Source organism: Salvelinus namaycush, chromosome 5 (genome assembly GCF_016432855.1).
Source record: "Salvelinus namaycush isolate Seneca chromosome 5, SaNama_1.0, whole genome shotgun sequence".
NCBI classification, from domain to species: Eukaryota; Metazoa; Chordata; class Actinopteri; order Salmoniformes; family Salmonidae; genus Salvelinus; species Salvelinus namaycush.
Genome location: NC_052311.1, coordinates 46,798,235 through 46,811,269, shown reverse-complemented (window position 1 = coordinate 46,811,269; position 13,035 = coordinate 46,798,235). Strand labels below are relative to the sequence as shown.

At 44.5% G+C, this 13,035-nt stretch overlaps 1 protein-coding gene across 3 annotated transcripts in view; it reads right to left on the bottom strand.

Moving 5' to 3' along the window:
* Window positions 1-13,035, bottom strand: part of LOC120048352 (pleckstrin homology-like domain family B member 3) — a 30,064-nt gene that overhangs the window by 7,383 nt on the left and 9,646 nt on the right. The window contains exons 1-11 of one of the 3 annotated variants that reach the window (XM_038994256.1): window positions 9,851-10,564; window positions 9,594-9,742; window positions 9,229-9,339; window positions 8,846-8,983; window positions 8,370-8,498; window positions 6,876-7,058; window positions 5,658-5,783; window positions 4,085-4,186; window positions 2,244-2,331; window positions 1,285-1,450; window positions 838-925 (exon numbers count right to left, since the gene is read on the bottom strand). In XM_038994256.1, coding sequence (XP_038850184.1) covers window positions 838-925; window positions 1,285-1,450; window positions 2,244-2,331; window positions 4,085-4,186; window positions 5,658-5,783; window positions 6,876-7,058; window positions 8,370-8,498; window positions 8,846-8,983; window positions 9,229-9,339; window positions 9,594-9,740 — 1,278 coding nt within the window. In that variant the 5' untranslated portion in view covers window positions 9,741-9,742; window positions 9,851-10,564. Of the gene's footprint in view, window positions 1-837; window positions 926-1,284; window positions 1,451-2,243; window positions 2,332-4,084; window positions 4,187-5,657; window positions 5,784-6,875; window positions 7,059-8,369; window positions 8,499-8,845; window positions 8,984-9,228; window positions 9,340-9,593; window positions 9,743-9,850; window positions 10,565-13,035 lie in introns of those variants that run through there. The other 2 variants (XM_038994255.1, XM_038994258.1) reach the window with 2 other exon arrangements.

The following is a 13,035-nucleotide window of genomic DNA, read 5'->3' as shown; positions in this document are numbered from 1 at the left end:
TCCTTGTGCATCTGTAACTTTCTCATTCATCATTTTTCTCGATTCATTCACGATTAACCGTAACCATGGTAGCATCCACGTGAATGTAGAAGTGTTCAGAAATATATTCTATTCTTATTTACAATAAAAGTGACACCAAAATGACACAATACATTATTTACTATTCATTTCTATTGGGCATAAAATAATCTGAAACACAACCAAAACAAACTGCAAATGCATCCAACAAGTTTGTAGAGTCACACGCTTGATGTAATAATTGCGTGCTAGGAATATGGGACCAAATACTCAACCTTTGACTACATTTAATACACTATAAGTGAAATTGTCCAAATACTTATGACACCTTCAAAATGGGAGCACTAGACACATAAAGTGCATTCATTTCTAAATGGTAAAACATATATGTATGAAAATACCCTAAAATAAAAGGTGAAATTCTGTACTGATGCCTCATATAAAACAACTTTTAGCTTCACTGTCCAAATAAATACATTGGAGAGTGTATTTGCTCGGTGTTGGAGACACAGTAGTGATGACATAGTTCAGTTTTGTTCGTTTTCTATGAAGTGTTCTTCCATTTCACAGTCTGTTTTCTTCTGGTGGTAATGTTCATTATGTATGGTAATCAGTCCGTTGTCACACAACAGGGTTGTGTTCATTAAGCAACAAACAGAAGAAAACTGACTGAAACAGGGAGAGACTACCTGAATGAATCCTCCAATAATAAACAAACATTTTTAAACGTTTTGTTACAGTGTGCCCTAATGAATATGACCCGGCATGTCTAAAGCTGCGTGTCTCTGGTGATTAGGGATATTAGTGGTGGTGACTCACCCTCTCTTTGAGAAGCCTCTCTCTCTCTGCCTTGGCCTCCCTCAGTCTCCTCTCAATCTCCACCAGGTTTAACAGTCCCAGACTCGGGCTGGAGGGAGAAGGAAAAATACATACATGTCAGCAGAGTTATTGGCATTATTGTCGTCAGGGACGGAGACACAGACGTACAAACATACAGACACATGTACACACGCCCACACAGAGTGAGAGCAGAGTTTATATTTCACTCACACACACCTAACAAACTCACCTGACCAGTCTATCACACTCCACCTCACATCAACTACATCTCCACTCTGACCCAATCAATCTTCCACAGACAACTCATCCCTTCCCTCTCCTCCTGACAGCCAATCAGATACCTCCTCTTATTCACTCACAATACAATCACACTAACATGTTCCTTTAAACTTTGTGTGACTTTAGAAATGTTTTCCCTCCACTGACCTGGCAGCACGGGAGCTACTAGCACTGTTACAGGGGGTGAGGAGACCACTGCCATTGCTGGGCCCAGGTCTGTGCCCGTTGCTGTGCCCGTTGCTGTGCCGGTGGGAGGGGAGGGGGGAAGTGAAGCGCTCTGGGCTCGGACTGTCAGGTACCATTCTCACCAGCCCTGTGAATGAGATAGAGAGACAGAGAGAGAGAGACACAGAGAGAGAGAGAGTGAGAGAGAGAGAGAAAGAGGAAGGGACACAAAAACAGCACACATAGCACTTATTATATTATATAAGAGACATGGTAAGGAGAGCACGAGAAAGGGGGAGAGAATGGAGAGAGCAGAGGAGAGAAAATAGAGGGAGAGAATGGATGACACTGCAGACATACAAACACACACACACACACAGTGGGTTAGAGAGAGAGCCTAGAAATGTGATTTAGGCAACAGTGGAGCAAACAAACTGAACAGAATTTCTAAAGAACAGCCATAGACTAGTAGCCCCACTGGCTCATCCAGTTCATACAGCTATATCCTGCTCATGGCATGGTAATAACACACAGCTACGTCTGCTACTGACACGCCTTAGCAGAAACTGAAAAGGCAGAGAGAGAGAGAAAGAGATGGAGAAAGAGAGAAGCAGAGAGAGACAGGGAGAGAGAGATACAGGGAGAGAGAGAAACAGGGAGAGAGAGAGAGAGAGAGAGAGAGAGAGAGAGAGAGAGAGAGAGAGAGAGAGAGAGAGAGAGAGAGAGAGAGAGAGAGAGAGAGGAGAGCAAGAGAAAGAGAGACAGAGACGGAGAGAGAGAGAGAAGCAGAGAAAGAGAGAGAGATGGGGTGGAACTAAACAAATACACAGACAAAGACAGAGGATCAAAGAGAAAGAGAAAGCAAAAATGTTAAAATTCTCTGAGGTAAAGCAAATGAAAAACACAAAGGAATTCATAATTAAACACCAATCATAGCTCACCTTGCGCCGAGACCGGCCTATCGGCGAGCTTATTGTTGCGGTGCGAGCTCCGTCTCCGGGGTAAACTGGCGGATTCTTTGGCTTGTTCCTGAAGTTAGGGAATAACACTGTGAGTTTGTGTTTCAGTACATTACTGGGAGAAAAACAACAAGTGAATCAAATCAGTGTTTATGTACAGTGGCAAGAAAAAGTATGTGAACCCTTTGGAATTAAATGGATTTCTGCATAAATTAGTCATAAAAATGTATCTGATCTTCATCATAGTCAGAACAATAGACAAACACAGTGTGCTTAAACTAATAACACAAATTATTGTATTTTTCTTGTCTATATTGAATACATCACTTAAACATTGACACTGTAGGTTGGGAAAAGTATGTGAACCCCTAGGCTAATTACTTTTCCAAAAGCTAATTGGAGTCAAGAGCCAGTTAACCTGGAGTCCAATCAATGAGACGAGATTGAAGATGTTGGTTAGAGCTGCCCCGCCCTATAAAAAACACTCACAAAATTTTTGTTTGCTATTCACAAGAAGCATTACCTGATGTGGACCATGCCTCAAAAAAAAGAGATTTCAGAAGACCTAATATTAAGAATTGTTGACTTGCATAAAGCTGGAAAGGGTTACAAAAGTATCTCTAAAAGCCTTGATGTTCATCAGTCCACGGTAAGACAAATTGTCTACAAATGGAGAAAGTTCAGCACTGTTGCTACTCTCCCTGGGAGTGGCCGTCCTGCAAAGATCACTGCAAGAGCACAGTGCAGAATGCTCAATGAGTTTAAGACGAATCCTAGAGTGTCAGCTAAAGACTTACAGAAATCTCTGGAACATGCTAACATCTCTGTTGATGAGTCTACGATACGTAAAACACTAAACAAAAATGGTGTTCATGGGAGGACACCACGGAAGAAGCCACTGCTGTCCAAACAAAACATTGCTGCACGTCTGAAGTTCGCAAAAGAGCACCTGGATGTTCCACAGTGCTTCTGGCAAAATATTCTGTGGACAGATGAAACTAAAGTTGAGTTGTTTGGAAGGAACATGTGTGGAGAAAAAAAGGCACAGCACACCAACATCAAAACCTCATCCCAACTGTAAAGTATGGTGGAGGGAGCATCATGGTTTGGAGCTGCTTTGCTGCCTCAAGGCCTGGACAGCTTGCTATCATCGACGGAAAAATGAATTCCCAAGTTTATCAAGACATTTTGCAGGAGAATGAAAGGCTATCTGTCTGCCAATTGAAGCTCAACAGAAGTTGGGCGATGCAACAGGACAAATGACCCAAAACACAGAAGTAAATCAACAACAGAATCGCTTCAACAGAAGAAAATATGCCTTCTGGAGTGGCCCAGTCAGAGTCCTGACCTCAACCCAATTTAAAATGCTGTGGCATGACCTCGAGAGCGGTTCACACCATACATCCTAAGAATATTGCTGAACTGAAACAGTTTTGTAAAGATGAATGGTCCAAAATTCCTCCTGACCGTTATGCAGGTCTGATCCGCAACTACAGAAAACGTCTGAGTTTATTGCTGCCAAAGAAGGGTCAACCAGTTATTAAATCCAAGGGTTCACATACTTTTCCCACCCTACACTGAATGTTTACACGGTGTGTTCAATAAAGACATGAAAACGTATAATTGTTTGTGTGTTACTAGTTTAAGCAGACTGTGTTTGTCTATTGTTGTGACTTAGATGGAGATCAGATGACATTTTATTACCATTTTATGCAGAAATCCAGGTAATTCCAAAGGGTTGACATACTTTTTCTTGCCACTGTATGTGTCACATACAAGTGGCAAACATGATCCGTGTCAATGGTAACGGCCCGGCAACACACCTGAGGTGATTTGTGAATGGTCAGCGGCGAGAGTGACATCATGCAAGGGACCGAGCTGGGGATGTTGGACCAATCAGCGAGTGGCTTCTTCTCTTTCAAGACCTGATAAGAGATGGGAGTATGACCATTATATAACCGGTTATGGCATAAACTCAGCCGTGAAGAGGAGAGTGAAAAAATAGACAAGTGAATGTTGTTGTTATAATGACCTAGACATGTCAGTTAGGTTGGCCAGACCGTCAGTCATCAGACCTGGATGACCACACAACGGTTGTGTCAACATTTAGCCATGGCACATAATGAAATGACATAGTGGGAGTGTAACAAGTAGAAAAATACATTCTGCAACTCACTGAGAATGGAAAACGCATGCCAGCTGTCAGGAACCACCCTAATGAGTTAAAAAATGATCTCCCTCTCACTATATCTCGCTTTCCCTCCTTCCCTCCCACCCCTTCTCCCTGACTCACAGACACATGAGCAATTCAGAAGCGGCATGCATTCTCTGTTAACCCGTCTCAGTCTCTCTCTTTCTCTCTCTCTCTCGTGTCTGGATGAACAATGAAATCAATTTCTCTCTGCCAAAACAGTGCCATCTCTTCTCATTAGTGACTACTACCCATATGACTACCCTAGCATGTCATACAAAGTCATATTGCATTCAGATACAGTCGTACAGAAACACACTGTCTGTCCCTCCTTTCTCCCCCTATCTGCCACTCCCTTGTGCACTCCCTCTCTCGTCCTAGTATCAACTGACACACTTAGCCTGTATTAAATGCCTTTTCTGATTAACCCAATCTACAGACACTTGAAGCATGCATATTTGATTTGTGGTGTCTCTCAGCTTACCGGTGTTGTTGCGACGCTTGTAAGTTCTCTCAGCTTGTCTTCTCTCATTCCCTCTCTCTCTCCCTCATAGTCACCCTCCCCTGTTCTGCTTTTCTCTTCCCTGTTTCTTCCCTCCCTCCCTCCCTCCCTCCCTTCAGTCATGCCTCTCTCTCGCTCACTCTCTATGCTCAGTTGTGCTCTTTCCCTGTCTCTAACTAGTCTCCTCCCCCTTTTCAACTTGCCCTCTCATAATACTAATCAAAGGCATGTCATTGGTTCAACAACAAACCATATCACTGTCCAAGCAGGGAGTTGACAAATCATACACTTTGGCGCTTCAGACGACAATTATGAATAATGGACATTCTTATCTAGCTTCCAAGCACCTCATTTAAATTTTACGTTTTAGTCATTTAGCAGACGCAGTTTGTACATTCGTCTTAAGATAGCTAGGTGGGACAACCACATATTACAGGCATAGAAAGTACATTTTTCCTCAATAACGTAGCTATCAGTAGGTCAGTAGGTGACATGACAGAATTTGGGAAGGTTGAAGACTAGGCGGGCTGCAGTGTTCTGGATAAGTTGCAGGGCTTTGACGGCACAAGCGGGACTTCAGACACTTCATTTAATGTGTCATATTTATCATACTTGAGCCACCGGGAATATAAGACATAATAATTTCCCTGGTAAATAATAAATAAATAAAGTTAAAGTTATGACATTTGCTGATCATCAGTACCTGTTCCCTTATTACCCTTTGAGTGGGGTGGATCAACTCTCTCCTCTCCTTCCTCAAGGCACTCATCTCTCTATCCTTCTCTCTCTCCATCTCCTGCAACTGCTTCTCAAGCTGCTGGACTCGCTCCTGAAGAAATCAATGAAGAAAGAAAAGAAACCGACAAATGAAACGTCAGGCACTTAATATTAAACACCGCATCATTCTGTCTCCTGTAATCCATGTACTGTATGTTCAGTGGCATGTTAGACAGAGGATGTTGTCGCTGTTAGTATTATAGAGTTGTTGTGTTAAATATGCGCAGTATCTTATCGGTTACGTCTCATGTCTTATGTTAACAGTCAGTTACTCTAGGTATGTTCAAAGGCACACCTTCCAACATCCATTTGAGTTATGAGGGGAGATGAGGGATGAATAACAGAGGAGAGGAGTGAGAGATGGCAGGGAAGAAAGAATTAGTGATGTCAGCTCAGCACAATTAATATGTCAGAGAGGAGGAGATAGAGAAAGAGAGAGACAGAGAGAGAGAGAGAGACCGAGAGAGAGAGAGGGGTATAGAGATGAGCTGTCAACCCAAGCAAGGCCACAGTGCAGCTGAATCAACTCTCTCCCACTCTCTCCTCCCCTCTTTCCATCACTATCACTTGTTTCATCTCTCTGTCTCTATTCTCCCACTTTTCCACCTCATCACATGATATCCTAAGTTTATCCTCTTTCGTCTCTCTCCTCACGATACAATCCTTCCTTTTATCCTTCAACCCCTCCCCACCACTATCACCATACCCCTTTAACCTTCCCTCTCCATTCACTACTTTGAGTCCCTCTCCTCTCCTCCTCCTCAATTGACCAGCTCTCCCTTCATCTATACATCTTTCTCCACTTTCCCTCCCTCCCAAAGGGGCTTCTGATGCAATTGCCTAACTTGTTTGTGCAGTCATGTGGCAGTGGAGGGTGATGCCGTAGAGTGTGAGGAGAAGGTAGAGTTCACGCTCACGTCTCCGTTTGAGAAGAGGAGGATGAGGGGATGGGGGTTACGTGTGAGGAGCCGTTTCCAAACAGAGAGTGACTACCATTGGGGGCACAGAGTGGGGGGAGAGGAAGGGGGCATTTAGAGAGAGTCTGTGGTGGGGGATACGCTTCTAACCAAACCAGTAGAACCTGCTTAGAGATGTGAGATTCTCTGAAATGTTGTCGTCTTCTTATTTGTCGACCCTGGCTTACCTGCGCTGAGTTGACAGCATGCTTTTGGCATGAGATCTCCTTCTCCTTATCTTCCTCGTTTCCTCTCTCCTTCCCCTCTATCTTTCCTTCGCTCTCCTCCTCCTCTGTTCCGGCCTCGCTCTCCAGGACACGGAATTCCCAGTCCTCGAACACCCGGCCGGCTGCATCCACCATCTCTTTCTCCTGGGAGAGAGAGAGAGAGAGGGACGGAGGGAGGGAAAGAGAGATGGGACAGAGAGAGAGAAAGAGAGCGGGATGGAGGGAGAGAGAGAGAGAGACGGAGAGAAAGAGAGACGGAACAGAGAGAGATGGAGGGGAAAAGAGAGTGTGATGGAGGGATGCAGAGAGAGAGAAAGTGATGAAAGAAAGATGCAGAAGGAGAGGAACAGACAGAAAATGGAAGAAAGCTGTCGATTAGTACAGAAAGAGCCTGTGGCTGAGAACACTAAAACAAAACACAACTGGTTAGACCACTCCATTCAAGAACATTAATTAAACACAGACTATAAACTCTAAGTCCTAGGTCTCTAGCTTGTGTCCCAAAGGCCACCCTATTCTCTATATAGTACACTACTTTTGACCAGGGCCGATAGGGCTCTTGTTAAAAGTACTGCACTATATTGGGAATAGGGTGCCATGTGGGACACATCCTCTGTCATCAGAATGACACGCCATGTCAGTGTCACTGCCAAAATGCACAATGAACCCTTTGTCTGCCTGCCTGCATGTCTGTCTCAGATACCTCTATGACACTTTGACCTATCAGGTATGAAGAGGTACTACAAGGATAACTAGTACCGCCGACAAGAAATAACATACAGTAACTGAAGTCAAATAGAACGGAACTATGTCTTTGTGCTCCTGAGGCAAGCTTAGCTAGCTATCGTGTCCCAAGGCAGTAAGTTGTGAATGTGGCTAGGGTTATGTTTTATGGCGCTGTTGTTTGTTATACTGTATCTTCGTCTTCATGTCCTTATGCACTCTTTCCTCTTCTTTCCCCTTGGGTTCTCATGCAATCCTTTATAACCATGACCAGAGAGGCTAGAATTAGAACACATGATGTGAAATGAGTTCTAACCAGAGGCAGTGTGAGACCATGCTGTCACTAGCACCTGAATTCAACTGTATATGAGGCTAGACCAAAAGCTAGCTCTCCACTGCACAAAGTTGACTTCACTTCAGGTCTCAGGGCAGGTGATGTCACTCTGCCAGGCTAGGCTACCTGTGAACTACCCCTACTACATCTAGCCAGACGAACAGGAAGAAGATGCAGTGCATTCTCTTTTACACGCAGTCTCATGGCAAGGCATAAAATCAGTTAGCTGGGTACTATTCATAAGGTACTAAACGGAAGAAAACTGACTGAAACAGGTAGGGACAACATGGACTTAAGAAGCGCTCTTTTTCTTTTTGTTTTGCAAAATGTTTTAAAACATTGCGTGCCTTAATGAATACCACCCCAGTCAGTGGACTGTTCCTGGATCAGTAAATCACCTGTTGTAGTTGGACCAGTAGCTGCTCTCTCTGGCCCTCTGGCTGACTGAGGATCAGTGTCTCCTTCTCCTCCAACCTACTCCTCAGCTCCTCAACCCGGGCCCTCTCCACCTCCAGACTGGCTCGCTCCTACAGAGAGAGAGAAAAGAGGAGGATGAGAGAGAGGGAACAGTCATCCCTTTATATAAAGATCCATCTGTTTGTTAGACCATTCCACTATCACATAGCTTAGGCCTATAGTGTAAAGTGTCACATGGAGTGATTCAGTGTCTACCTCACTGCTATAGCTACTCATGTTCAGGCCATATCACTCTTGAGTCCCAAACCATGAGATTCAAACATACCGCCTGAAGACAGGATGCTTTGGATGGTATTGAATGGAGCTCTGTCTGTGTACCGCTAACCGTCCGTCAGTCTGTCTGTGACTGTCTGTCTGCATGGCTTCTTATGCTCCTTGTGTGTACAGTACCACTGACCTTCTGTCTGTCCGTCTGTCTGTGTGTCTCCTTGTGCCTGCCTTCCTCCTGCAGTGTCTGTAGATCCAGAGTGTGTCTGCGCAGCTCGTTCCTCTCCTCATGCAGCTCCCCCTCCAACAGGGCTATCTCCAACTGCAGCTGGAGTGGCAGACAGGAGAGAGAGAGAAAGAGAGAGAGAGAGAGGTTAGTCCCACAAAGAAGAATGCAGAATGTGCCTTTGAAGGAGACATTAGAAAAAAGGAGTTGGTTTGTTTTGAACAGATCCAGAATCAGACTTCATCAGGTACATTTACTGAACAGCCACCACTGTTCATAAAAATTGTTTGATATGAGACACAATCAGGGTTTAACTTGGTTCATTCATTAATCCATCGGTGTCTCACCTCTATCTTCAGCTCCTCCCTCTGCTGGTCGATCTCTGTGATTCGCTGTTGCAGCATGGAGGGCAATAGTAGGATCCTCGGTGACCGCGCCTCTAACCGTTTGGCTGGAGACTGAGAGGTAGAGAAGAGACACAGAAGATTGAAAAGAGACTATTCAACCTGGATCTAACAGTCATTCCGATGGCTCAGTTGGTTAGAGTGCGATGACTGCGGCGCCAAAGTTACCGGTTCAATTCCAGCGTTGAACACATACACTGATGTATATGTTGAGTCACTTTGGATAGCAGCGTCTGACTCTGACCACATTACCAGAATAAACAACCAACCACCTGACGCAAGTTAACGTGAGACCCACTTCTCCTTACCCTCTCACTCTCTGTGCTGCTGCTCTCTGTGTCTGACTCCACCCCTGAAGAGGTGGGGCTTTGCCCTCCAGCCAATCGGGTGACCCATGGCGGCCGCAAGCCCTGCTCCCATCGGCTCCTCGGGGTGTCTATGTTGTGAAGGTGCATTTCTGTAGGATAGAAGGAGATGGGATGATGGGAGGTTCATGACTTGACGGAATAGGGTTAGTGCTATCTGGGATACTTGGATGTCCCTAACCTTGACCAGTACCCCTTACCTTGCCCATTTTAAATGTGAACTTCAACGGGGTGACATCCCGGATGGCAAGGACCCAGAATATAGTGGTAATTCAATACACCGCATGGTTAAGAGCTAAAGGTGACAGTTCACAGAAGTGATATTACACTATGAGCAGTACACCAGTGTATCAGCAGCACTAAGCTCTTTAAAGCAGAATATCCCCCTGACTTCCAGAAAAGATTGATGGAGGTTGATGGAGAAAACACCCAGGAAAAAGCGATAGTGAAAGAGAGGAGAGAACACAGGATGTGAGAAGGTGGTTTGGGATTGTATTTCAGGACAAGGACTGTTAGCACAAGGCTTTTGCTGTATGGACAGAGGTTACTGTACAGTAAACAATGCCTATTCACCTCCCAGCTTTTTGAAGTGCATTGTGGGGAAGCAAGGCACACAAATTTGAGTCAGTGCAATGATGTGGTCTTATAATAACCATACACAGATATACATAGAAACAAGGGAATTCACCTTTGAAGTACTATTCACTATACATAGTACTATACACTGTACATAGTACTATACACGGCTCCCACACAACACAAAGCCACATTATGAACGATTTGCATCACTGCTGAGGTCTTAGATGGAGAATTCTCAGCGATAACTAGGTTATTTAATGTCTTTATGTCACTTGCTCATATGAGTGTAATCAGTAGTAAAATAGCAGCAAATATGATGTAACGACCAAGCAAACCGAGTGCACACACACTCACTCACATGCACACACACACACACACACACACACACACACACACACACACACACACACACACACACACACACACACACACACACACACACACACACACACACACACACACACACACACACACACACACGTGGGAAAATAGTCTGGATTCCCATTGTCCAAACCTTTCCCACCCTCTCGTTTTTCCCTCTCTACTCCTCTCATTCCGTCTCTCTGAACTCCTCTCTTCTCTCTCCCTTTCTCGCTCCTCTCCTCCTGCTCTCTCTCTCTCTCTCTCCCTGCAAAGGCCTTATTAGGCGATGGGGCCTGGAGGAGTGGCGGCATGGAGATAAATATACAACTCTGATATGAGTGAGGGCTTCCAAACATCAGACTGGCACACTGACACAGAGACAGACAGAGGAGAGAGAGAGAGAGGGACAGAGAGTGGAGGAGGAGAGGAGACAAGTGGGGGGGGGGGGGGGAGGAAGTGGGTTCTAAAATGTCAGAGGCCAGTGTCATATTTCCAGTGAGGAGATGGAAAACAGTCAGAGTGTGTGGCATATATCTTCACAGAGCTGTACACAGGACATACAATACTATGTTGTTTATAGAATAATAGTGCATGCTGCATGCATGAACTATGTATATACTGTGTTTTTAATTGTGTGTGTGTGTGTGTGTGTGTGTGTGTGTGTGTGTGTGTGTGTGTGTGTGTGTGTGTGTGTGTGTGTGTGTGTGTGTGTGTGTGTGTGTGTGTGTGTGTGTGTGTGTGTGTGTGTGTGTGTGTATGGATGCATGCATGTTGAAGAGGATGGCTACCATTCATCAATACCCATAATTACACATACATATTTGACCTAGTAATACCGTATGCCAAATTCCATATGGTGAAGTTATTAGATACTATTAATTCCATTCCATAAATGTAGATATTACATGTAATGGACACCACATGGAGGTCATGCTTTGGGAAGAGGGCAAAATTAGAGTGAACGCTGGTGAGGAGAAATCTTTGTTTAAACCAAGACTGACTCACATCCATATGACCCAAACGGACGTTTGCATTATCCGGTTGAGATACACTATCAACAGTAAGAGAGACTGTAGTGTTGGAGGGAGAGTCATATGCAGGAGTAAAGTCCATTCTGTCATGTCAACACAGATGCTATTCAAAAGCAACAAAACAAAGGCTAAACAAACACACCAGGGTTGAGTCCGTAATGGCACCCTATTGCCTACATTTGACCAGGGCCCATGGACAACAATACAGAGAAAAGAGAGGACGGGAGGGAGGGAGAGAACACAAAGAGACTAACTTAAAAGGATGGAAAAGAAAGTGAGTAGAAAGGGACATAATTAAGGGGAAAGGGCAACGGTATAATAGAGAGGAAGATTAAGCTGAACATTTTTGTGTTAATGTGCTGAAAATAGGTATTGATTACAAAGGAGTGGCAGGAGAGATGAGAGAGTGGAAGAAACAGAGGCAATCCCAAGGAGGGAGGGAGTGAGTGAGTGAGTGAGTGAGTGAGTGAGTGAGTGAGTGAGTGAGTGAGTGAGTGAGTGAGTGAGTGAGTGAGTGAGTGAGTGAGTGAGTGAGTGAGTGAGCGAGCGTGCGAGCGTGCGTGATAAAGCTGTGCGATCCAGTTCCGCTAAATGTCCTGAACTGATGCGATACCGATAAATAGATCAATAAGTTTATAACATTCATGTGCACCAGTCTTTTTGTATTACGCTTTAAACTACTACTACTAGTTTGATGATAGAAGCCATCACGTGTCCCATTAACAAATCACCCATATTAACTAAATGTATTTCATATCAAACGTCACATTTCTCTAGTATAGGCTACTTATCGTAATGAACGATATCAGCATGGTCGGTATGGTCGTGTCGATCATTTTCAGTTTATGGCCGCAGCTCTAGTGTGTGTTATACAACTACAGTCCTATCTGGAGGTGACACAATGCGTAACCCTCAAGTCCGAGGTCTGCAGACTCACTCACTCAATCTCTCACACTGCAGTGCTAATCTTTCCCCTCGACTCAGCAATAACCAGCAACAGTTGAAGCGTCATAGCCCTAGTACACACACAAGAGCATACACGCCCTCTCAACAGTGATCGATCATACACCAACAGAAGCAAGGATTCCACAATAATTAGATTCCACAATCCTTACTACCAACACACAAACACACAGAAAGAGATAGAGAAGAAAATGTACACAATTGGAGTTCATTCATACTTGTCCCTCCTCCCTCGCACTGCAGTTGGTAATATGCAATCATATCTAAAGAAGTGGAAGTCTGTTCACTCTTGACCCACCTGTGTTGACAGGATTACAGGACTGTGATTCAATTCAATTCAATCAACTTTATTCATCGCTGAGGGCCAATTATTGCTAGCAGCCATAGGATACTGATTGGTGTGCGTGTGTGTGTGTGTGTGTGTGTGTGTGCGCGTGCGTGCGTATACG